We start from the raw sequence: 24,723 nt of genomic DNA, 5'->3' as shown, positions 1-24,723 counted from the left end.
AAAACATCAACCTGAAACTTTGGGTTTGTTTTTCTGTTTGGGTTCAGGACACCACATTGGCATAATTTCCAGTTCCCAACCCTGCTCCAAGAGGGAAGCAGGCACTGGATGCAATTTTCCTGTAGATTAACCTTAATTGGCTTGAGTGCAGGCTTGGTGGCTCATTAGAGTCAGTGAGTGCAAGAAAGAGGCTGGAGGACAAAAGTTGGGGGTCGATTTAAAGGGAAGTCAGCAACTAATATTGTGGCTGCCAAATTGCAACGCAATACTGGGGAGAAATGAGGAATGGGAGAGTGTCAGACACCTGTGGCAGGGCAGCCCTAAGGTTCAGTCCTTGCGGCAATGCAATATCTCCCTAAAGCATCAGGAACACCAAGAGGCAATACCAGACTAAGCTAGAGTCACAGACTACTGATACAGACACTCGTCGGTTGTGGCAAGGCTTAAATAATATAACTGCTACAAAGCCAAGTAGAATCTCCAGCAGCAGCGCACCCCTCCCCAATGAACTCAATGCATTCTATGCTCATTTTGAGCAGGAAACCAACAAGCCGTTGACAGCTACCCCAGCAGCCTCGGAACACCCATACCGACCATCGCAGCTTTCAAAGTCAGATTGACCTTCTTGAAACTGAACCTTCGGAAAGCAACGGGACTTGACGGAGTCCCTGGCCGTGCACTCAGATCCTGCACGGACCAACTGGCGGGTGTCTTTGCAGACATCTTCAACCTCTCCCGACTCCATTTGAGGTTCCTATCTGCTTCAAGAAAACCACCATCATACCAGTGCCAAAGAACCAGATAACAAGCCTCAACGACTACCGTCCGGTGGCCTTGACATTGATCTTTATGAAGCACTTCGAGAGGTTGGTCATGAGACACATCAACTTCATATCCCCAGAATGCCTACACCCACTGCAATTCGCATACCGCCACAACCGGTCCACAGCAGACGCTATCTCCCTTGCCCTACACTCATCCCTGGAGCATCTCAACAACAAGGACTTCTACCTCAGACCCCTATTCATTGACTACAGGTCTGTCTTCTGCATCATAATCCCAGTCAAGCTCATATCAAAACTCCAAAACCTAGGTCTTTGCTCCTCTCACTGCAACTGGATCTTCGACTTTCTGACCCATAGACCACAATCAGTCAGTATAAACAACAACACCTCCTCTACAATAATCCTCAATACCAGGGCCCCACAAGACTGCATACTTAGCCCACTACTATACTTCCTAAACACACACAATTACTAACATATTCGAGGGGCACCCCCCTTGGGCAGGACATGGGACCAAGGGAGGCTGCACGATGTGTGCGCCAGGGCCAACACGCACGGGACACTCTGACCGCCTCCAGGTTCACCGACTAGATGGGGGGAGAGAGAGAGAGAGAGAGAGAGAGAGAGAGAGAGCTGGCCATGAGCATGGACCCCGCATCTCAACCCCACACCCCCTCAATTCCCATCCTGTCAAATCCTCCGCTTGCACCCCTCCATTATACATACCTACAGCACTACGAGGTGTGGGCCCTGGGTTGACAGCGGGTCTGGTCCATGGGATGGAGGGCGATGGCAACACGCTCTGTGTTGATCCCTGGTGCTCCACATCATAAGAAAATGTCTGGCTCCTGCCCACGGTTGTACCATCCACCTTGGTGATCCCTGCATGTGGGTTGGCCATTCCATCGCAAGGTCGCACCGGAATCCTGGGGTAGCGGTGGTGCGGACGTTCGGGGGAGAGGAAAATGGGGAGCATGGTCCACCCACAGGGCCCACACCATTCTCCTCCCCCTCCTCGGCCAGCCCAGCCCAGTTCACCCTGTAGGAGTCACCAGCATGGGCACCATCATCGCCTCCTCTCTCGGGGTGCCCGATGGCCCCCGGGCTATTCCACGCGACGGGAGTGCGAGCGGGGCCATCCCCTTGTGTGCCACCTGGCGATACCAGTCCTGGAGGCCTGCTCTGGTCTTGGCCATGGTCCGCATGCTCATGGCGATGGAGCACAGAGAGTGGACCTTCACGCTGTGACTGTGCCACCTCGCTCTGGGACTGGGCCACCTCCCTCTTTGTCTGCGCCACGCCGGCCAGCACCTGGGCAATGCCGCTGACATTCCTACCCATGGCCTGCTGTGACTAGGCCACGCTGAGGAGCGCCACTGCAACGTCCAGGTGGCTCTGGCACATGGCTGCCTGTGAGAGGGCAGACCTTTCCTAGGTCTTAGTCACCGCCTGCACAGAATGCCCCAGGCCCAGCAATGGCAGATGGCATGTGGGGCAGGATGGGGATCCGGCCGTAGCCCGGGGGGGGGGGGGGGGGGGGGGGGGGGGGGGGGGGGGGGGGGGGTTAAATGTGTGTGAGGGGCGGGGTTAGTGCCGGGGCACAGCGCTGACAACTCACCCTAATTGCCCTGAGGAGGTTGTGCAGTTTTTTCCTGCACTGGATGTCAGTCCAGACAACGTTGCACACGGCGCTGACTGCATCTGGCATCTGCACCCAGGCACTGCGGACAGCGGTGCCTTGCGCCCTTCCTCCAAGGCCGGGGTATAGGGTCATCCGCCTCTCCTCAACCGCGTCCAGGAAGGTCTCCAGCTCGGCATCAGAAACCACGTCGCTGCTCTCCTTACAGCCATCCTGTTGGCTGGAACGGTATGTGTAGGGGGGGAGAATCGTTTATGTACGGCTGCAATCAAGGGCCTGGCAAATGCGGCATTGTTTTTAATGGAATTGATTGTGTTCCATGTGCCGTCGGTGCTAGCCCATTAGCGGGTTTGGAGTCGGTGTAGGTGTGATTCCGATTTTCCTGTCGTGCAAGTCCACACATGCTTCAGTAGTGTCAACAGTTTGTTTCAGAAATGGATAAACCAGCCCATGTTCCTCACGAAAGTTCTAATACTTTTGTACAGCAGAGGGGGCTCTTCTCCAACGCGTGACTGCCATTTGGCACAATTTGCTGCAGTTTACTCGGGGTGGTGTCGTTATTGGTCACTTCCTTGATCTCATCCAGTTTGGTTCGTCAAGTTTCTTGTCAACATGTGAACATACGCTCCAAAGAGAAAATGCTGGAAAATCTCACCATGTCTGGCAGCATCTGTCGGGAGAGAAAAGAGCTAATGGTTCAAGCCCAGATGACCCTTTCTCAAAGCTAAAAGACAGAGAAAGTGGGAAATATTTATATTGTGGAGTGAGAATGAAAGATGAGTCATAGCCACAGAAACCCAGAAAAACGAGGTGCTTATAGCCGCAAAGACAAGGGGAAAGAGTGCTAATGGCAGTCCCCAGAGAACAAAAGTTGTGAAAGGCTAAACAGCAGAGAAACTAACATCATAGGGTAAACTGTGACAGATGTAGATGTGGGGAGATGGGAAGGGGGAAGCAAAGGAGAGACAGGGTAAGGAAAGATGGATAAGATGGGGGAGGGATAAATATATACATATAAGGACAAGAAAGAACAAAAACAATGGTAAAAGACAGTTAAAATGAAATGGGATGAAAACAAATGGATCGAGGTGGGGTAGAGCTAATCATCTGAAGTAGTTGAATTTGATGTTGAGACCGTGCCTAACCGGAAGATGAGATGTTGTTCCTCCAGTTTGCATTGAGCTTCACTGGAACATTACAGCAGGCCAAGGACAGACATGTGGGCATGGGAGCAGGATCTTGTGTTAAAATGGCAAGCAATGGGAAGGTCAGGGTCCTGAATGCACACAGACCGAAGGTGCTCAGCAAAGCGATCACTCAGTCTGCGTTTGGTCCCTCCGATATAGAGGAGACCACATTGGGAGCAGCGAATGCAATACACCAGATTGAAAGAGGTGCAAGTGAAAAGCTTAACCTGGAATAAGTGTTTTGGGCCTGGGATGTTAAGCATAGAAGAGGTAAAGGGGCAGGTGTTACACCTTCTGCGATTGCATGGGAAGGTGCCATGGGTGATGGGAGAGGTTTTGGGTATGGTGGAATTCACCAAATTCATCACTATCATCCAACTGTACGTTTCCCTTTACATCTGCCAATTTTAACTGACTGTCATGTTTCACGGCCATTTTCCGAAGTTCAAACTCTCTCTATCTTTTTCCCTGATCTGTATCTCCCTTTCTCTTTCTTTTTGTTCTGCTAGGGCTATTCTCTTTTCTCCTTTCTTCTCTCCTTTTCTTTGTCCTCTCTATCTCTCTCTCTTTGTTTCTTTTTCCGCTCTCTCTCTTTCTTTTTCGTCTTCAAGCTGCTTTAATTCTTTCTCAAGTTCCATTTGTTTAATTTGTAACTGAATTTTTGCCATTTCCAGTGAGTCAAACTGTATTTCAGGCAACTTTAAATGCTTAGCCACCGCCATAATTACCCCATCTTTTCGCATTTTGTCAGGTAATGTTAACTGCAATGTTTTTGCCAAATCTAACAGTCTGCTTTTAGTCTCTGTCCGTAAGGTACTGGGTGTGACCGTCTCCACCCCCAAAAACATCTGAGCCTCTGAAAGAGCCATTGTCCACAACACATTCCCTACTTAAACTGAAATACCACACCTGAAAAGCAACCACAATATGCTCACCCCTCACTGTCTTTAAGTTCACTAAGCCAATCCAATAGATAGACTTTTATCCAGGACGAGCCCCCAATTTCTTATGGGCCAGGGTTTAGAGAAGCCCAAAGTGTATCATGGAATTCACCTGACCCACAACTTTTAATAGCTTGTGGTCTGGGGAGCACACGGCCCATTCTACAGGTGTGGTACAGCAGAAATGGAAAAGTATTTTTAAAGCAAAACAATGTTTATTCTATGAACTCAAGTTAACCTTTTAAAACATACAGTGAACATCTTAGCAAGCAATTGAAATACAACCCCCAAAGAATACAACACTAAGTAACCCTTAATAACTTCCCAAACAACATCCAGAAGACAAAAGAAACACCTTTTAACAGAAGCACATTAGGTTTACATTCACTACTGAGGACATTTATAATTCTGAATTCACCAAATGATCAACAGATAGTCTTTTCATGGCAGAGAGATCAACAGTACACCTGCCATGTCTGGTTTAAGCTCCAACACTGAAAACGAAACGAAAACACACCCTGCAGCAAACAGTCTAAAATGAAAGTAAAAAGCCAACAGACAGCACAGCTCCACCCACACTCTGACATCACTGATAAACCCCCATTTCTTAAAGGTACATTTCTTAAAGGTACTCTCACATGACACTAGCTTAGTGGTAAACACTGGGCAGCATGGACATGTTGGGCCTGTTTTCATGCTGTTAACTTCTATAACTCATTGACTCTTCTTTTTTCCAATTAACTGGCAATTTTAGCGTGGCTAACCCACCTACCCTGCACAGCTTTGGGTTGTTGAGGGTGAGACCCATGCAGACATGGGGAGAATGTGCAAACTCCACACGGACAGTGACCTGGGGACAGGATCGAACCTGGGTCCTCGGCGCCGTGAAGCAGCAGTGCTAACCACTGCGTCATTGTGCTGCCCTCTTCCCAGTATTTCTGACATGTTCTCTGCACAGATGTTCCATCACAAATGCCGCTTTTATTGAGGCTACTTGACACCATGACAACTGCGCTTCCTGGATCCAGTCTTCAGCCACCGGCTCATTTGGTCTCCTGGCCTTCCCCCAAATCTGTCCAGCTTACCACCTGTTGGCATATAGAATATCTGAGTGGGGCACCGTGTTCTTCTTTCTGAGTTAACAGAAAGCAAATGGGGAGCGTCTGCCTTTTACCCTGAAGGTTCAGTTTCCTCTGCCAACTCCTGAGCCCCCAACAATACTGGAGCAGCTTCAGCCTTCCTCGTGCACATTATCAGCAATCCACATTTCCATTTCATCCCAATTACCTGATGCCTGTACTGTGGAATCCTGCTGTCTACCCCAAAATGTAACATGTGACTTAAGCGCACAGACTACAAAGGTGAAGAAAACAATATGCCTTTATTACGTTGACATCAAAACAGCATGAGATATCAAGGGAGAGAATATCTAAGAAACAACTATTTATAGAGAATATTCACTGCTGATGCTCCAGATCACTGTCCTAAACAGGACCTTGAATATTCAATACAGCATTTACCAGGCATGTGTACGCTGGTCCTACTGCCCAGCTCCTGGCTGAAATCCTGTTCCCCTCTCTCTTCCTGGGGCTTCTTATACTCGGGTGCTGCCAGTTAATCTGACTAAATCCCAGTTTCCCTCCTGGTACTTCAGCAAACCAAAGGGGCTTCAAGTTGCTTTGGTATCCTGCTACACTGCCACTTACAAGTCTTAGCTTTGTTCTGGCTGCTTTGTCCCTCACCTCACGCCGTTTGGCTTTGTTCTTCAGCTTGTCAAAGAGACTATTCAGTGTTTTATATACACACTGACTGCATCTGGCTCAAATTAACTTCCTCATCTCACTCATTGATGCCTTTGTTCACTCTAGAATCAACCATTCCAACACACTCCTGACTGTATCTCTCACATACTACTCTCCATAAACTTGAGCTCATCCAAATTTCTGCTGCAAGACCCCTGTGTTCACTGATATACATTGGCTCTGGGTCAAGCAAGGTCTTGATTTCAGAATTATCATCCATGCTTTCAAATCCAACCATGGCCTTGACCTTCTAACTTTATAATCTCTTCCAGTACCACAACTCTCCAAGTTACTTGCACACTTCTAATTCTGGCCACTCTCCAACTATACTTGCTCTACTGCTGATCGCTGTCCCTTCAGTTGTCTCGGCCCAAGTGCTAGAATTCTCTACCTACACATCTCCAACTTGCTTTCTTCATTTAATACACTCCTTAAAACCTACCTCTTTGACAATGCCTTTTGATCATCTGACATGCCTCCTTCTGTCATACGTTCTTTTAAAGTGCTCCTGTTAAGTGCGGCAGATTTCATAACATTTTTTTAATATCATATATTATAGTGTATTGTATATCAATTGGAAAATTATTTTTTCCAATTAAGGGGCAATTTAGCGTGGCCAATCCGCCTACCCTGCACATCTTTGGGTTGTGGGGGTGAAACCCACACAAACACGGGGAGAACGTGCAAACTCCACACGGACAGTGACCTAGGGCTGGGATTCGAACCCAGGTCCTCAACACAGAAGGCAGCAATGCTAATTACTGTGCCACCGTGCTGCCCCAGATTTCATTACATTTAAAACGCTTTACAAGTGGTCACGATAGCCAAACATAAAGGAAGTGGAAGCCCTGCCTATTGACAAATCTCACTGTCTGTTCATTTGATGCCCTGATAGCCACATGGTAATACCCTGCACCTGTGGGAATCCAGCAATGGAAGGCCATGGCCGGGATTCTCCGAGCCCACACCGGGTCGGAAAATCGCCGGGGGCATGGGAAATTCCCGCCACTCCGCTCCGCCGCCAATTCACCGGTTGCCGGAGAATCGGTGCCAATCGCGACCGCACGGCACCGGTCGGGGGCCGCTGAAATAGGCCCCCGTGGCAATTCTCCGCGGGCAACCAGCCGAACCCCCGCCGGCATGGTTTACATCTGGTACTACCTGGCGGGAGCTCAGACCGGCGGCCGCAATGGCGGTCCTGGTGGGGGGTAGGGGGAATCTGACTCCGGGGGGGCCTCAGCAGTGACCAGGCCCACGATCGGGGGCCACCGATTGGCTGGCCATCGCAATCTGGGGGGGGGGGACTTACCTTGGTCCTCTGTGTGGCTCCGCCTTGTCGGCGGCGCCCACGCCGCAGTGAGCCGCTGTGCGCATGCGCGGACCCGGTTGCGGCCGCCGTGCGCATGCGTGGCTGCGTGATCTGGACAGCAGGGCCCTGCCAGCAGCCAGAGCTGCGGGGCGCACACCGGGGCCCTGCTCGCCCCCTGGAAAACGGAGAACCACCCCGGACTTTCAAGGAAAATGTCTGGAGTGATTCTCGCCCGTTTTCCGGCGGGCGTGGGGACTTAGTCCCCAAAAGGGAGAATCCCGGCCCATGCCTTTGTGGAATTGAATGTACTGCAAATAGGGCATCAGTGACCCGTGATATGCAATCAGATGCTGCCACTTAAGAGATGCCACCAAGGTCCACTGCCTATCGTTGCAATGAGCTCGAGGTGAAAAGTTCAACGTCACAGTGATTTTAAGGCGTGGCAACTAGTACCATAAGACATAGAAACAGAATTAGGCCAACGACCCATCGAGTCTGCTTTGCCATTCAATCATGACTGATATATTTCTCATCCCCATTTTCCTGCCTTCTCCCCATAACCCCTGATCCCCGTTTAAACCAAAACCTATCTATCTCTGTCTTAAAAACACTCAAGATTTTGCCTCCACAGCTTTCTGCAATAATCAGGTACAGAGATTCATCACCCTCTGGCTGAAGAAATTCCTCCTCATCTCAGTTTTAAAGAATTACCCCTTCAGTCTGCGGCTGTGGCCTCGGGTTCTAGTTTTTCCTATTAGTGGAAATATCCTCTCCGCGTCCACTTTATCCAAGCCTCAGTATCCTATGAGTTTCAATAAGATCCCCCCCTCATCCTTCTAAACTCCAATGAATACGGACCCAGAGTCCTCAACCGCTCTTCATATGACAAGCTCTTCGTTCCAGGGATCATTCTTGTGAACCTCCTCTCGACCCTCCAAGGCCAGAACACCCTTCCTTAGATACGGACCCAAAACTGCTCACAATACTCCAAATGTGGCCTGACCAGAGCCTTATACAGCCTCAAAGTACATCCCTGCTCTTGTATTCCAGCCCTCTCAACATGAATGCAAAATTATGTCAGAGATCTTCCTCAGTGAGGGCACAAATCTCAAATACCATCTGCCAAGACAGGCGCCATCTCCTGCAGAAACCTGGTTGAAATGGTGTTAACAATGGTGGATACAAGTTGTTGTTAGTTGATCACTAACTTGCAAAGGCAATAGCAAACCATTGCAATGCCTGGCCAAGCATTACCATAGACAAAACAATGCAAAGAAAAACCACAAGCATCAAGGAGGGTCCTCTCCAATCTGGGAGGGAATGCCTTGCTCAGTATAGTTAGTTATAAGCTACATGTGACACTGGAACATCATCACGCGACTGTCAGTGTCCAAAAGAAGAGTATCAGCATCGGATCATAGACTGAGAACCCTGTTACAACCTGTAAAATTTATGAATGTCAAGCATAAAAGGAAGAGTTCAAAATTAAACATTCTTTAAGTGAAGTGTGCTGGAAGATGTAGGTAATTTTACATTAGGCGGCATTACATTCATCTGCTGAGGAAGTCAAAAGCAGAACAAAAGTGTGGCTGGTCCAAAAAGCCTCCAGATTTGGGCCATTGTTAGTGTCACAGTAGCTCCCAAGTAAGTGTTTTTAGAATTAGGCCTGAATCCAAAGTGGGACCTGGAGCTGGGTTGGAGATGAGTTTTCAGCCAGGATAGGGTGAACTGGGGCTGACTAATGCTGAGTGCGTTGTTTGGGAATGAGGGCCGCGGGATGGCTTGAAGTTGGCAGCAATAGATTGGAGATTTTGGGAACTGCAGCATGGTTCTTTCATAGGGGTTAATGTTACACCTAGTTACACATTCAGGTAACTTAATTACTCTCTATATCTGAAGCAATTACTAGGCCTGGTTCCCTGAGTGCAGCTAATGCACTTTCCAGATGTCTCACACTATCTCATTCTACTTTTACAGAAGTAACACCAGTGAGAGGACCCAACCTCGGAAAGTTTAGCCATCTTTGTCCTCATTGAAATGGATAAGGAGGCACTGGAGAATACTGGGCAGACAAGGTTGTCATATCCAGCATGGGGTTACAGGGTGGCAACAATTAGACACGCCGGCCGAGATTCTCTGAAATCCCGGCCAGGTGTTGACGCCGACGTCAAAACCGGCACGAGCGACGCCGGCGTCAACGGGCCTCCAGGCCCAGTCATTTTCCCCTTCCTCAGGAGCTAGCACGATGCCAGAGTGCTGTGTGCTGCTCCGGCACCGAAAGCCAGCCCTACACAGCGAGCCCTAATTGCCACGGGGGCTGCTTTCAACGGTCCCCGACCAGCGTTGCGGTAACCGTGCCGGCATGATTGCCGCCGATTCTCCAGTCACCGGAGAATCGGCGGCCCGGCATTGAAGATGTGGCAGGATTTGCGCGCCCCCCTGGCAATTCTCCGACCCGGCGCGGGCTCGGAGAATCCCGCCCCCCGTAAACCTCGCCGAAGTAAGAGCTCCCCCATGAAGGCGTCGAGAACTCAAAACCATGTGCAATTATCTCTTATAAAGTCTCTTGTATAATGTTGGCCCATTTTGGTACCAATAGGAGAGACCTGGCAGAGATCTTTGGTGTATTGTAAATAATAGTTTATTGTAATAAAATTTGTTTCATTTAAACGACTCAGTGTGGACGCCTTCACGGTCCACAAAAAGGATGTAAAGCATTAGATATGGGAAGATTGGAACCCAAAGGCAGCATGGTCGCATTGTGGATAGCACAATCGCTTCACAGCTCCTGGGTCCCAGGTTCGATTCCAGCTTGGGTCACTGCCTGTGCGGAGTCTGCACATCCTCCCTGTGTGTGCGTGGGTTTCCTCCGGGTGCTCCGGTTTCCTCCCACAGTCCAAAGATGTGCGGGTTAGGTGGATTGGCCATGCTAAATTGCCCGTAGTGTCCTAATAAAAGTAAGGTTAAGGGGGGGGGGTTGTTGGGTTACGGGTATAGGGTGGATACGTGGGTTTGAGTGGGTCCAAAGATGTGCAGGTTAGATGGATTGGCCATGATAAATTGCCCTTAGTGTCTAAAATTGCCCTTAGTGTTGGGTGGGGTTAGTGGCTATGGGGATAGGGCGGAGTTGTTGACCTTGGGTAGGGTGCTCTTTCCAAGAGCCGGTACAGACTCGATGGGCTGAATGGCCTCCTTCTGCACTGTAAATTCTTTAAAAATACAACACAAATTGGCATTCCTGGCAGTATAGATGGCCTGTCAGAGGAGTCTATACAGGATGGCTCATTCAGCTGCTGAACATAATAGTGATAGTGGATAGAGCGGTAGGTGGCTCACTAGAGCACAGATTCAGGTCTTAGCTCTGCTAAAGAGAATAGAAGTGAAAGATTCAGTGCTCCAACTCAAAAGAAATCTCATATGTGCATCAACAATTGCTTCAGCCACTGAATATCCTGCCAAAGAGCGGTTGCACCATGTCTGACTTCACTTCCAGGTTATGTGGCATTCTAGTGCAAGAGTGAAACATTGTATAAGGCAAGTGATATTACTCTGAAAGTATGTCAGCAAATTGGAAAAAGTTTGACTGCTGGAGGTATTTCCCACCACTGGAAGCTCCAATTACAAAATTGATGCTCTTTGTAGACCACAAAGCACAACTTCAAAGAATCACATTCTTCTGTAATAGATTTTAAAGTTTTCATGAAAACAACCGTATACTATCATTAAATGCTTCTACAAAAGAGTTCAATATTCTTAAAGATAAATTTCCAATCTTCAACACAAATCTTCCTTCTAAAAAAATTCCATTATATCTAAAATACAATTAATTTCCATGGTACACATTTTCATTGTCAACAGTATAAATACAGTATTTATAATATCATAGAACAAATAATGAGGGCACACAGTAGAGTGCACACCTCTGCCACGCTGTGTTACCTCACTGTTATTACAACAATGCAGCTCTTAGGGCTTTTCCTTGTCTGTTTGATGCTCTGTAACTAGAAAACTGAAAAAAGAAATATTTTTATTCAGAGCTTCCATCTTATTGAGGGGCTTTCTGCCAATCCACATCCAATAACCTGTTCAGAAAACTCTTCTCACATTTTGACAGCTGTGACAAATTCCACCACAGCCATAGACAATTTACAACATTCTAAATAAAACCCACAACATTCTAAAAATTATATCAGTTTGCTCTCTCATTCAATGTTAACAGATCCTTTCAAAAGAATTCCAGGATCTGCATCTATATCTCTACCAGAAACTAACCAGTTGTTCCTTGGCCATACCCTATCTGTATTCCAGCTATAGTTGAAGTCTGTCCAATAGGTTTTGTGGTATATTGTTTGCAAACAAACAGGGTTTACGACATTACCTCCAATCACCTTTAGTGGCACAGGTAAAACATTTGCTGGCAATTTCCTTGTTGGGGTCTGCCAATCTTCCACTGAAGTTACAGCAACCAATCTGCAGAAAGTTCCATCCCAACCACAGAAATTCCCAGTAATTATTCAAAAAGAACAAGTATTAATATTTATCATATGAGCTTTCTCAAAAGAGTTTAAATGGATGGTTAAGTAAAATGTCTGCTTAAATGTAAGTGTTTTATGAATGTACAAAGGTTCTTAAGTTCAACACATACTGCACTTTTCTGCTTCCTGTCCTTGCCTTTTGCAGCATCACTCTTTCCAATTAAAGGGAACTTGAAGATATCGGCGTTCTCTGCAACATACAAATGCACACATTTTACAAAGGAGATGTACCATTTTAAGTGGCATTTACTGATTATTACCAGATTTGTTCTCTTGAGCTCAGAAATCAGTATAATTGCCAAATATCTTCCAATTGGTATTCCATTCCAACGCTGAACTTTGGAATGGAAATTGCGGGAAAATTATGTAAATTTGTCTAATGGAAATTCACCATCTAAGGTCAATTTTAAAATTGTTAACTTAAGCTGGTTATTCCTCTGTTGTTACTGGCAGAACATTAGTCTCTAATACTGGTACAAAGGGGCCACAGGAAGAAGAGACTATGCTGGAATGAGGCTTGCGGGGAAACCTTCCCCTCCCTGTAGCAGCAGGAAATGAAATGAAAAATGAAGATCACTTATTGTCACAAGTATGGTTCAAATGAAGTTACTGTGAAAAGCCCCGAGTCGTCGCCACATTCCGGCGCCTGTTCAGGGAGGCTGGTACGGGAATCAGGGGTGGTGGGCAGGCATACTTAATTTGGCCTGAATGAATAAATAATTTCACCGCCGTTTGTAGTTTGGAATTTTGTTCTTCCAATTTTCAAGTCGGGTAAAAGGCAGGTCAAATATCCCACTTACAATGTCATTAACCACATTTGCATTAATTAATTTCTCACAAATGCTCATGAAAAGATCAACTGGCTCGTATTGTGTTCTTCCACCAAATTAAGTGTCCCAAATGCAGCTAATTAGAACATTCCATTTAATGACTATCTATAAGAGGCGCGCATTTCATCCATGTCAATAAATGCTGCTTCCATTTTCCTTACACACTGATGCTGAAATATATCGAGTTCCTGTAACACAAGCTATGCCAAGTCTAGGCATAGGAGGCATGACTAGCTGGGAGGAGGTGAGACAGAGATAGAGCAAGGGGATGGAAAGGACAGCGGGCTGGGGGGGGGGGGGGGGGGGGGGGGGGGGAAATGTTTCAGAGACCATCCAGGAGTTGAGGCCATCCTGTTGGAACATGTTTATAAGACCTTCCAGGGCATTAGGCCATGCTGTCAGGGGCATGTCCAAGACTTTCTGGCACTTTCCAGGTCTTGTAAGCGGGCTCTGCATGTCACACATATCTTGGTCCTAGTCTTGGGTGAGGGAAGGTCTCTTTGGGCAGTGAGGACATGTAGGCAATGGTGTGTAGGCATGGTCAGTCAATTAAGACTGTAGGTCAGAGTCATGGTATTGGGAAGTTGAGGGCATAGGTACATTCATGGGAAGTATCTGAATTCTGCAGTTAGGCAATTATAAAGTCAGTAGCGTGTAACTGGATGGTCACATGGAGGGGCTCAGAAAGAAAGGGTGCATGTGGCCTCGCGAAGAACAGTCATCAGATCAACAATGGGCATGGAGCCATCAACATTGAAGGTAGCGGGGGGGGGAGGGAAGAGGCTTGAATGTAACAAGGAGGGATTGAAAATAGGAGGCAGTGACTGAGGGGGTTGGTGGGAAGGACATCGTGGGTGACTGGAGGAAATTGGAGGGTTCTGGTCATACTCAAGGTTAGGAGCACCATTTTCGCCTTTACTGATGCAGTTGGAAAAAGAAGTTTAAGAAAATGATATGGGAAGAGGCTCAAAGTCTTGGGAAGAGTTCAGTACTACTATTTTGGGGACGATTGAAGGGGCAATCTATTAATTATTTTCTTCAGCCGTGGAGAACAGGTCTTAGCTGAGTACTGGTGTAAAGAGTCAAATGCCCACTGAAGGAGTATTGCTCCTTTACAAATAGGGTGCATCCATGGTGAGAATTTATTACGCTTGGGGCGACATTTAAGGTGGTCTGAATGGCCATATGTTCCTGACAAGAACATGTAAAAAGGGAAATGGGATCAAACAATCAAGGGCCACAATTGCTAGGCAAAAGCTGCATGCACACTAAAAGTCTTAATGTTCCTAATGTAATGTTCATGGCTTGGTCATGACATTTGAACAAGGCTCGTCTATCGATAGTTAGTTTCTAAGCTAATGGATGCAAGCTTACAATAGCCTGACTGAGCCTTATAGAATATGGTTGAACTCGCCCTATTCAAGGCCTTCATTGTAAATGCAGTCATGTCCAAGGGGGGGAGACTCAGCCACATACGGACCGTCATGATGTGCTTTACCGCAAGGGGTGGCCTGGGATGCCATGCCTCGACAGACGTCAGGTTGAATAGGATTTCAGGCTTGGAGATGTTAGGAGAGCATTCAAGTGGAAGTTTCCATGATGTCTTAATTCTCTTCATTCAGATATAGAGGCGGGATTCTGCTGTAATCGGCGGGGCGGGCAAATCCGACGGGACGGAGTGGTGTGAACCACTCTGGCGTCGGGCTACCCCAAAGGTGCGGAATCCTCCGCACCTTCAGGGGCTAGGCCCGCCCCGGAGTGGTTTGCGCCCCGCCGGCCAGCGGGAAAGGGGCTTGGCGCCATGCCAACTGGCGCCGAAGGGCCTCCGCCGGCCGGCGCGAGTTGGCGCATGCACAGGAGCGCCAGTGTATGCTGGCGTCATCCCCGCGCATGCGCAGAGGGCTTCGTTTCCGCACGGGCAATGGCGGACTGCTACAGCCGCCAGTGCGGAACAATAGAGTGCCGCCATGGCACAGGCCCGCCCGCGAATCGGTGGGCCCCGATCGCAGGCCAGGCCACCATGGGGGCACCTCCTGGAGCCAGATCCCCCCGTGCCCCCTCAAGAACCCCGGAGGCCGCCCGCGCCTCCAGGTCCCGCCGGTAAGGACCTACGCTAATTTACGCCGGCCGGACTGGCAAAAAACAGGCGGGACTTCGGCCCATCGCAGGCCTGAGAATTCGGGCAGCCCCGGGGCCCATTGAGTTGTGCCGGTCCCCGCCATTCCCCGAGGCGGGCGGCGCGATTCACTCCGGGCCACTTTTTGGTGGGTCGGAGAATTTGGAGGACGATGGGTGCGGGATTCACGCCGACCCCCGCCGATTCTCCGACCCGGCGAGGGGTCGGTGAATCCCGTCCGGGAAGTTGAAAAAATAGGTCACAGCTCTGCCCATCACCAATTGGCACAGGTCCAAAAGCGTAACCTGAGCAGCAGTTGAGAGTGGTGCTTCAGAAAGTCCCAGGTGCTCCTGAAAAGGAGAAAAATCCACGAAACCACATGGGGACCAATAGTTTTTGAGGATACAGCTGATATGAGATAGTGGAAGACAATGCCACAGGTGCCTTTGTTAGACCAGGGATTCCCACCTTCTCTTTGAAGAACTAATATCTCAAGTACCTGGAGGGCATCCCATACCAGTGGCTTTGAAAGTGACCACCACATTGACCATTTTTTGCTAGGGGTTCCTTCTAGGGCTCCACTGGGGACCTTTGCAGAATATCACAATTGGCAAAATACGTGCAGAAGCGAGGTGACAGATGACCATTTTAATAAAGCTCACCGTTATGTCCATTGCATGGGTTACGCAAGCCAGGCTGCCAGAGCTGTTGGATTCGCAGCAATCATATGTTTCCAGCAAGTGCGGGGCACCATCGATTGCTCACATGTGGCCCTGAAAGCTTACTACTAGCATCCTGTGAGTCTCATCATAAGGAAATAATTTCACTCCTCAAACATTCAGCTAATTTATGAAAGTGGATCTTGCATGTTTGTAAGATGTAGTCTGGGAACTCTCATGCCTCTTACATCTTGACTCACTCATAAGTATCACAGATCTTTGAGGAGCCTTGGTGCTCACAGGGCAGGGACTCCTCAGGAACACGAGGTACCCCCAAAAGATCTGGCTGATGACATCCGTTTGCCATCCACATAGTGGTGCTGAAGAGAGATACAACGCTACACATTCTGCCACCAGATCTTTGATCGATAAAATAATTTTGCTTCTTGAGGATGCAATTTCCAATGTTTGGAAGTCAGGCGGGTCTCTCCAATAAGTGCCAGAAAGTGATCCGCATAATTGTTGTTCGCTACATCCCGCACGACCTAGTGCTATAAAGTGGAGATACTTTGCCAATGAGAAATCGAGGAGCAAGATGTCTCCTCAGGTGAGGAGCATGCTGAAGGGAGTGCATCTGAAAAGACCAGGGATTCAGATGAGCCACATGAAGACACCATTGTGTAGGTATGATGCAGATGTGCACATCACATAATAATAGCTACAAGATTTCAGGAAGAAAAATATGCTGACAAATTCTTAATGTCTTAATTTTCTTCAGATTTTGCTGCACAGAACACCCAACCGCCTTCAATCTCCTCGAGGAATTCAGCCAAAAGTCAAATGCTCTTATATTATCATAGAAATGTCCCTACTGTATGTCTCAATAATAGGATTAAACCAGTGTGGGGGTCGCAACCCGTGGGTGGGTCACGAGATGATGTAAAATAGGATGCCAAAGGTCTCCGAAAATGATTCCCAAAGATCGCCTGAGTTTTTTTCTTTATTTTCTCCCTGGGTAAATTCTTGCTGCAAGACAGTACTGACCACATGAGGCTGATGTAGAGGCGGGTGCCGTGGACTTTCTTGCCTCCCAGGGTCACTGTTAGTCACCGCCACCAGCACAGCATCCAGCAGTGACTCCCATTTCTGAAGCAGTGATCGACCAAGTTAGTCAGCACCTGCACCTACAACTGACAAGTTTAAAAGAAAAAAAATTATGTTTAAATTTATTTCCTGAAGATATTCTTTGTGCACAGAGTTGGTTTCCAGTAGTGCTTTGCGCTCTTTTCTTTCCAGGTCTGCATTCTCCACCCAAAACCAAGTGACTGTAAAATGTTTCTACAAGTACCCCAGTGAGCAACTCATAACCAGAGTACTCCCATACACAGGATTTAGCAGATAATTCCTGTGTATCCTGTGGGGATGTCCCCACCTTTCAATTGGCCCATTATTACAAAGCTGATTCAGCTTGCCCCGTTCTGAACTTGTCTCTGGGGCGACGGTTATGGGTTTGAGAACTCCATCCATACCGGTCAGGGGAAAAAATACATCTGTTCAAATACAGATCATAGGAAGCACGGAGTCAACAAAAAGATCGACTTCAGGGTTAACATTCTGAATTAGATGCATGGTTAATGTCTGCCATTGTTAACATTGTCAATAATAAACCTTGAATTTTTGTTAGTATTAACGTTGCCAATGTTGGTTGAATTTCTGCTAGTTAATCTTGTTGATGTCTGATTTTTATGTTACTCTTAACCTTGTTAATCAGATTTATGTTTAAGGTTGTGCTGTGTGTGCACAAGGGGTTTGATGTATATTTAAAATGGGGAGACACTTTCTGCTCACTTTGTGCAATTAATCACTCTCTCAGTGAGACGGACTTTGCGATCAATAGCGTGTCTCCTTTCTTCCCATCAGCCCAAAACCCAGGTGTGTTTCCCATAATTTCCTCATTTACCCTTCAAACACCCGAGTCTACGATCAAAGGTTTCGTACACCGATCTGTGCAGAGATTTTTATTACAAGTTATTTAGATCTCCAAATAACAACAGAAATGGAAATATATTATCCTTCACAATTTTTTACATTTAATAATACAGAATGAATGTCACATTTTTAAAAGTAACTATGGAGAATCTATTGTGAACATGATGTGGGTCATGCGAATCAGCCATTTTGTAAAAATGGGTCGCCAGAAAAAAAGTTTGGAAAACACTCGGTTACACTATGCTTAAATAAGTAGCTTTAGCAACATATAGCCGCTGTGGAATCTGATCAGTACTCTTTTGACGCACATCCTTAAGCAATTCCATATAGTACAGGCCTTTCTTCAAAGCCCTCACCAAGTCATTGTACATGGCAGCTTTTAAGCAGGTGCAAGTCTAAATTAAAGCTGCTTGAACGACGATCCACCATGGCTATCGACCCATCTACATCCCATGCCTTGATGCAGAAGGCGCAGCACTTCGAAAAGAATATGAATCATCTGGCGACTGCTTTAACAGGTGGGCATCACCACTGTTTGGGATGTACAAACTGCTCCTACCGATATTTTCTCATTGCTGTTATTTCTAATTTCCAACCATATTGATTCTACTTCATGATCTTCAGAGGCCAGATCCAAGTGGACCTGTCTCCAAAATTGCGAACATAGACAGTATCTCCAATCCTGAAATTCCTATCGGGTCATTGTTGTCATAAGTTTTTTTCTGAGCCTCCTGTTGACCCCACTTTCCCACTTAGGTTAGGAAACATTAGACTGAATCTGGCCCGGAGGCGTCGAACCATCAGCAATTCCGCTGGCGCAACCCCCGAGGAACCGAGCCAATGTGGTGTCATGGGAGCCGGTGGTCAGTTTCTTCATACCATTTTTAAATGTTTGGACCATTCACTCAACCAAACCATTAGAAGATGGTTGCAGGGCGCAGTTCTTCAACCTACTGGACTTTGTGAACACCTGGAATTCTCCACTGGTGAAGGAGGTCCCGTTGTCGGACACAAGGACCTCCGCTCACCCAAGAGTGTAAAATGACAGCCAGAGTTTTTCTTTCGCTTGAAGTCGTGGAGGACATTCAATGTATGTCCATCCATTTAGAATGAGCGTCGACCAAGATTAAAATCATTGACCTCATTAATAGCCCGGCGAAGTCCATGTGTACCTGGACCCAAGGCCTTCCTGGGTATTTCCACAGATGTAGCGAGGCCAACAGCGGGCGCTTCTCATTTTCCTGATGTGAGAGGCAAGTTTCACAAATCTTTTAATGTCGGAATCAAGCCCAGGCCACCATCCTTCCTTGCAAGGACCTTCATCTTGGATACTCCAGCGTGACCACTGTGAAGGTCCTTCAAAGTTGGATGCTGGTCAGGGGAAAGGACAACCACTCGGGCGCCACACAGGATGATGCCATCTTCCACGCTGAATTCTTGCCATTTAGATGGGAGGAGCTTCAGGTCCTCAGTGGGGCATTCTTGAATTCTGCCGCTATGGATAATATGGCATAGCTTCGCCAGCATGGGATCCTTTTGGGTCTATGTCTGGAACTGCCTGGCAGACACAGGCTCGATAAGGAGTCCTAGCTGGAGAGACCTCCACCCATTACCACAGGAGCTCGTACTCCATGTGCCCTATTGAGATTTAATGAGTGATCCCTCATGCTCCTCGTGAGGGTTATCACAGATAATAATCATAGTAAGAAGTCTTACAACACCAGGTTGAAGTCCAACAGGTTTGTTTCAAACACGAGCTTTCGGAGCGCTGCTCCTTCCTCAGGTGATTTACCTCCTTCATTCCTGATCTGAATGGTTGTGTGAATTCCTTTCCAGCCATTTCAAGCTGTTGTTCAATTCCAATGTCTATCATATTCTTAATTTTTTTTCCTGTCCATTTGCCCCTTGCTTTGGCTTCTCACCTACCACCATCTCCTTTTGTTCTACAGATCTTTTGCCAATGACTACTTCCCATAGGCTTTGTAAATTGATTCATATGCGGGGCATTTCGTCCTGTCTGAATTCATTGGTCATCCACAGCTCCTGCAAATCTTTCTCACTGTTGTGCGTTCTTCTATTTCTGCTCGCTACATAAAGTCAGTTGACTTCCTTTTGGTTTAACTGAAGGATAGCTGTTTGGGTAGTCAGTGTCTTCATCTACTTGCCTGTGGCTTCATATGCTCTGACAGTTTCTACAGCCTGTGATATTGTAAACATGTGCTTCCCAATTAGTGCTTTTCGTACTTCAGGGTGTGCAGAAACCAATTAGTTGATCTAACAGCCTTTCATCTATGTCCTTAAACTTATGTTTTCCAGTGCAGGTTTCAATCTTGTTACAAAGGCATCAATAAGTTTGCCTACCTCCTGCCTGAAGCCTTGAAATTCATACCAGTAGGTCCTATGATTCAATTTTGACCAGAGATGGGTGCTCAATGTTTCAAACAACTTGCCTGGGTCTTTGCTGTCCTCTCAAAGTAAACTCCCAGCTAAATGAACGTAATCCTATTTCTCCTGCCCTGCCCACAAAAGGAAATAACTCACCCTCTTTTCATTATGTGGAGATGCCGGCGTAGGACTGGGGTGAGCACAGTAAGAAGTCAACAACACCAGGTTAAAGTCCAACAGGTTTGTTTTGAATCACTAGCTTTCGGAGCACTGCTCCTTCCTCAGGTGAATGTCCTGAGGAAGAAGCAGTGCTCCAAAAGCTAGTGATTCGAAACAAACCTGGTGTACTTTAACCTGGTGTTGTAAGACTTCTTACTGTCCTCTTTTCATTGCTAGTGCATTTTAGGAAACTACTGAATGTCAATCTGTACTTCTGTTTAAACTTCACAAATGCCCCTGTGACATCATCACTCTTTGTGGGCTGTAATTGTGCATTCAGTGCTGTGAGATAGGCTTTTCATTTTCATACAATTCACTAAGTTTCTCTTACAAACATATAAATTGGGCGCAGGATTAGGCAACTCAGTCCCTCAAGCCTGATCTGATTGTAATTTAAACTGCACATTCCTGCCTACTCTCAGTAACTTTTTGCCCCTTCTAAATCAAGAATCTATCCAGTTCTGCCTTAAAACTATCCAAAGACTCCACTGCCACTGCTCATTTGAGGAAGCAAGTTCCAGAGACTCAGGACCTTCTGAGAGAAAAAAGTTATCTTCATCTCTCTTAAATGAGCGACCCCTTATTTTAAATAGTGACCTCCCACCACCCCCAGTTCTAGATTCTCTGACTAAAGGAAACATTCTCCCCACATCAACCCTGTCAATACCCCTCAGGATCTTAAAAGGTTTCATTAAGTCACCTCTTACTCTTCAAAACTCTAGTGGATACATACCTAACCTCTCCAACCTAACCTCACAACCTTTCCTCATAAGATAACACAACCATTCCTGGTATTAGTCTAGCAACCTTCTCTAAACTGCTTCTAATGCATTTACATCTTTCCTTGAATACGGAAATCAATCCTGTACAGCAGGGTTTTCCAAACCTTTTGTGATGCAGAGCAAGGCTAGCAGCAAAGAATTCAATTCCCGTACCGGCTGAGATTATTCCTGAAGGCCTCGCCTTCTCAGCCTTGTCCCTCACCTGAGGTGTGGTGATCCTCAGATTAAATCACCACCAGTCAGCTCTCCCTTCAAAGGGGAAAGCAGCCTATGGTCATCTGGAACTATGGAAACTGTAACTTTATGTTACTTTAAACTTGGTGATATCAAAAACTCTTGGGATTCTCTATCTCGCCAGCTGGCCAATGGGGTTTCTCATTGCGGGCAGCCCCATGCCATTGCAAAATGCCCGGACGTGAGTGCACTGCCGGCACAACTGAGGATCCCAACAGGAGAATCCAGCCCTTTATCTTTAACTTTGCCATGCTGTCTGGTACAATAGAAGGACTGGATTTAACTGGTACTGTTCCACTTCAGGTGACTGCAGATGTGAAATGTGGACTAATGGAACATTTACATAATTATTTCCCAGATATTTACAGCTATTAACATTAACTATCTTCAGAAGAGGAAATTGAGGTGGGGAATAGATTTAAATTTGCATTAGATTTTTATCCTTGGTGATGATAGCAAGGCAGAAAACCTACCATTATTTTGCCTCACTGCCCCTGCGTCAATTTGTTCGAGGGGCAACTCTGAACTTTTAACATGTGTTGGAGGAGTGAAAGTGGTCCTTTTCTGCTCTCTGTGACTTTTCACACCCACATCCAGAGCGGGGTTTGCAGTGAGCGGACATGCACTCCCCTCGGGTGAGTACACAGCCGCCTGCCGCTGCTTCTTCTCTTCCTTGGCTCCGAACCTGATCACCGCGCCCGACAAATGTTTGCCGAAACGGTTCACGTAGACGGCGCTGAGGAGATCTTTCGCTTTTCGGGGTTTCGCCTTCTCTGCCTGCGCCATTTACTCCCGGAAAAAAAAGTCTCTCCGGCGGCGAACGACCTACAGCTAATTGAAGCGTCAGTGCAGAAACACCAAGTCTGTCTACCCAGCTTTAACGCGGCCACAGGGTGGATGACAAATCCCCAACATCAGCACGCGCCCGGCGCCACTTCCCGCGCAAATCTCTCTGCACTGTGATTGGCCCAGGCGTACCCGGCTGGAGTTTACATAGTGAGCTCTGATTGGCCCGTATCCCCCCACCCCGGCTAGCGTTCAACGTTTTGTACTGTGATTGGCGCATCCGTCTCGCCGCAGTTCAAAGATCTGCGCGGTGATAGGCTCATTCCGCCCCTTTAGAGCGCAAGGTTTTGCGCGCGCGCTGAATGGATCCTGCGTGCCTCTCCCGCCCTGGCTGCACGGACCGGGTTTCAGACGCTGACTGCGAATTCAAATGAAGCAACCGTTGGCGCGGACCACATGCTGCAATAGTATTACGGTTACCGAGGAATAACATGGCTGGCCGTGCAATAGCTCTTTAAAACTGCCGACAGTTTTTCCAAGCAACACTTCCATTCGTACCAGCACAGGTAAGTTTTTAATATCTCTATTGTTCTTCATTTCCGGACAGGCGCCGGAATGTGGGCGACTAGGGGCTTTTCACAGTAACTTCATTGAAGCCTACTGGTGACAATAAGCGATTTTCATTTCATTTCATTTTTGAGGGTCATCCTTGGCCTGAGAGACTAAACACTGTTTCTCTCTTCACTGCTGCTGCCTGGCCCACTGTGTATTTGCAACATTTTACCTTTTTTAAGTTTGTATTTGTCAGAGTCCACAGTTTACTTTAGAGGAGCTGTCGCTCACGGATGTGAAGGACCCACATTTTAATTTAAAAAGGGAGCTGCTTTGAAACATCTGAGTGTCAAATTCTTACCATTCTCAATAAGTCACTTGATTTCACTATCTGGGACCATGCTTTTTGGGTTCATTTTAGGAACATAGGAATTAGGAGCAGAAGTGGGCAAGTCAGCCCTTCGAGCCTGTTCCACCGTTCAATCAGATCATGGCTGATCTCTTCTATGATGTGGAGATGCCAGCGTTGGACTGGGGTGAGCACAGTAAGAAGTCTTACAACACCAGGTTAAAGTCCAACAGGTTTGTTTCGAATCACTAGCTTTCGTAGTGCAATTCGAAATAAACCTGTTGATCTCTTCCAGGTCTCAAATCCACCTCCCCACATATCCCTTTAACCTTTATCGAAAGGTGTGTCTGTCACATCCACCAGTGGGACCAGTTCAGAAGATGAAAGAAATACACAAAATTTGATGGTGCGTTACCAGTGTGGTCAAACAAATATTAAGCCGAATTTGGCCCAGAATATCTGGGATGCCAGCGTTCTGAATCTGACCACAACTTCAGGATTTACTGCAAGCGCATATTATACAGTCTGAGAAGATTCCAAAGAATAGTCGTATTGGACTCAAAATGTTAACTTTATTTCTCTCTCTCCAACAGATGCTGCCAGCCCTGCTGATTATTTTTCATCATTTTCCATTTTTATTCCATTATCCGCGGTATTTTGCTTTTGAATCCTGAAGTTGCGGCCTGTCACTCATTGCTCCACCTCAGGATGCGCTCTTGATCAATCTTCCTTTGCCACCCATCCCCTTTCCCGTCAGAGCATGCAATCAGTTAAATCAGTGCCTGTGGTAAGAACCCCCCCGCGCCAACATCCTTGTTAGAAATCCCATAAAAATGTTCCATCTTGTACAGTCTGATGTAACAGGGTCTTTAATGGTGATTGGAGGAATAGATACAGTCACAGTGTTTTACAGCACAGAAAGAGGCCCTTCGGTCCATTGTGTCTGCACGGCCATCAAGTACCTATCTATTCTAATCCCATTTTCCAATACTTGGTCCATGGCGTTGACTGCTATAGCGTTTCAAGTGCTCATCTAAACACTTTTTAAATGGTATGGGGTACCCACCTCTACCATCTTTTCATTCAGTGAATTGCAGATTCACACAACCATCTGGGTGAAAAGGTTTTCCTGCCCCTTACTTTAAATCTACGCCCCCCTGGTTACTGGCCCCTCTACTAAGGGGAAAGGTTTATTCCTATCTACTCTATGTCCCTCATAATTTTGCACACCTCAATCAGGTCCCTCCTCGGCCTTCTCTGCTCTAAGGAAAACAATCTCAGCCAATCCCGCGTCACTTCATAGCCGAAATGCTCCAGCCCAGACAACACCCTGGTGAATCTTCTAACAGCTCCTTCATAACCTCCCTGTTCTTGTAGTCTGTGCCATGGCTAATAAAGGCAAGTATTCCATAAGCCTTCTTAACCCCCTTATCTACCTGCCCTGCTGCTTTCAGGGATCTTTGGCCATGCACCCCAAAGTCCCTCTGGTGCTCTGTACTTCCTAGCGTCCTACCATTCACTGTGTATTCCCTTGCCTTGATAGTCTCCCAAAATGCATCACCTCACACTTTACAGAGTTAAATTTCATTTGCCACTGTTCTTACCAGCTCGTCTGTATCATCCT

The 24,723-nt window shown here is 47.0% G+C and overlaps 1 protein-coding gene across 3 annotated transcripts in view; it reads right to left on the bottom strand.

Annotated features, from left to right (window-relative positions):
• LOC119964176 overlaps nt 1-22,347 on the bottom strand; it is a 72,675-nt gene extending 50,328 nt beyond the window's left edge. For all 3 annotated transcript variants that reach the window (XM_038793465.1, XM_038793464.1, XM_038793463.1), the window contains exons 1-2: nt 21,886-22,347; nt 12,309-12,388 (exon numbers count right to left, since the gene is read on the bottom strand). In XM_038793465.1, coding sequence (XP_038649393.1) covers nt 12,309-12,388; nt 21,886-22,198 — 393 coding nt within the window. In that variant the 5' untranslated portion in view covers nt 22,199-22,347. The remainder of the gene's footprint in view (nt 1-12,308; nt 12,389-21,885) is intronic.
• Nucleotides 22,348-24,723: the final 2,376 nt, after the last annotated feature.

Source organism: Scyliorhinus canicula, chromosome 4, assembly GCF_902713615.1.
Source record: "Scyliorhinus canicula chromosome 4, sScyCan1.1, whole genome shotgun sequence".
Taxonomy (NCBI): Eukaryota; Metazoa; Chordata; class Chondrichthyes; order Carcharhiniformes; family Scyliorhinidae; genus Scyliorhinus; species Scyliorhinus canicula.
The sequence above is the reverse complement of the archived record's forward strand: the minus strand, read 5'-3'. Positions and strand labels throughout refer to the sequence as shown.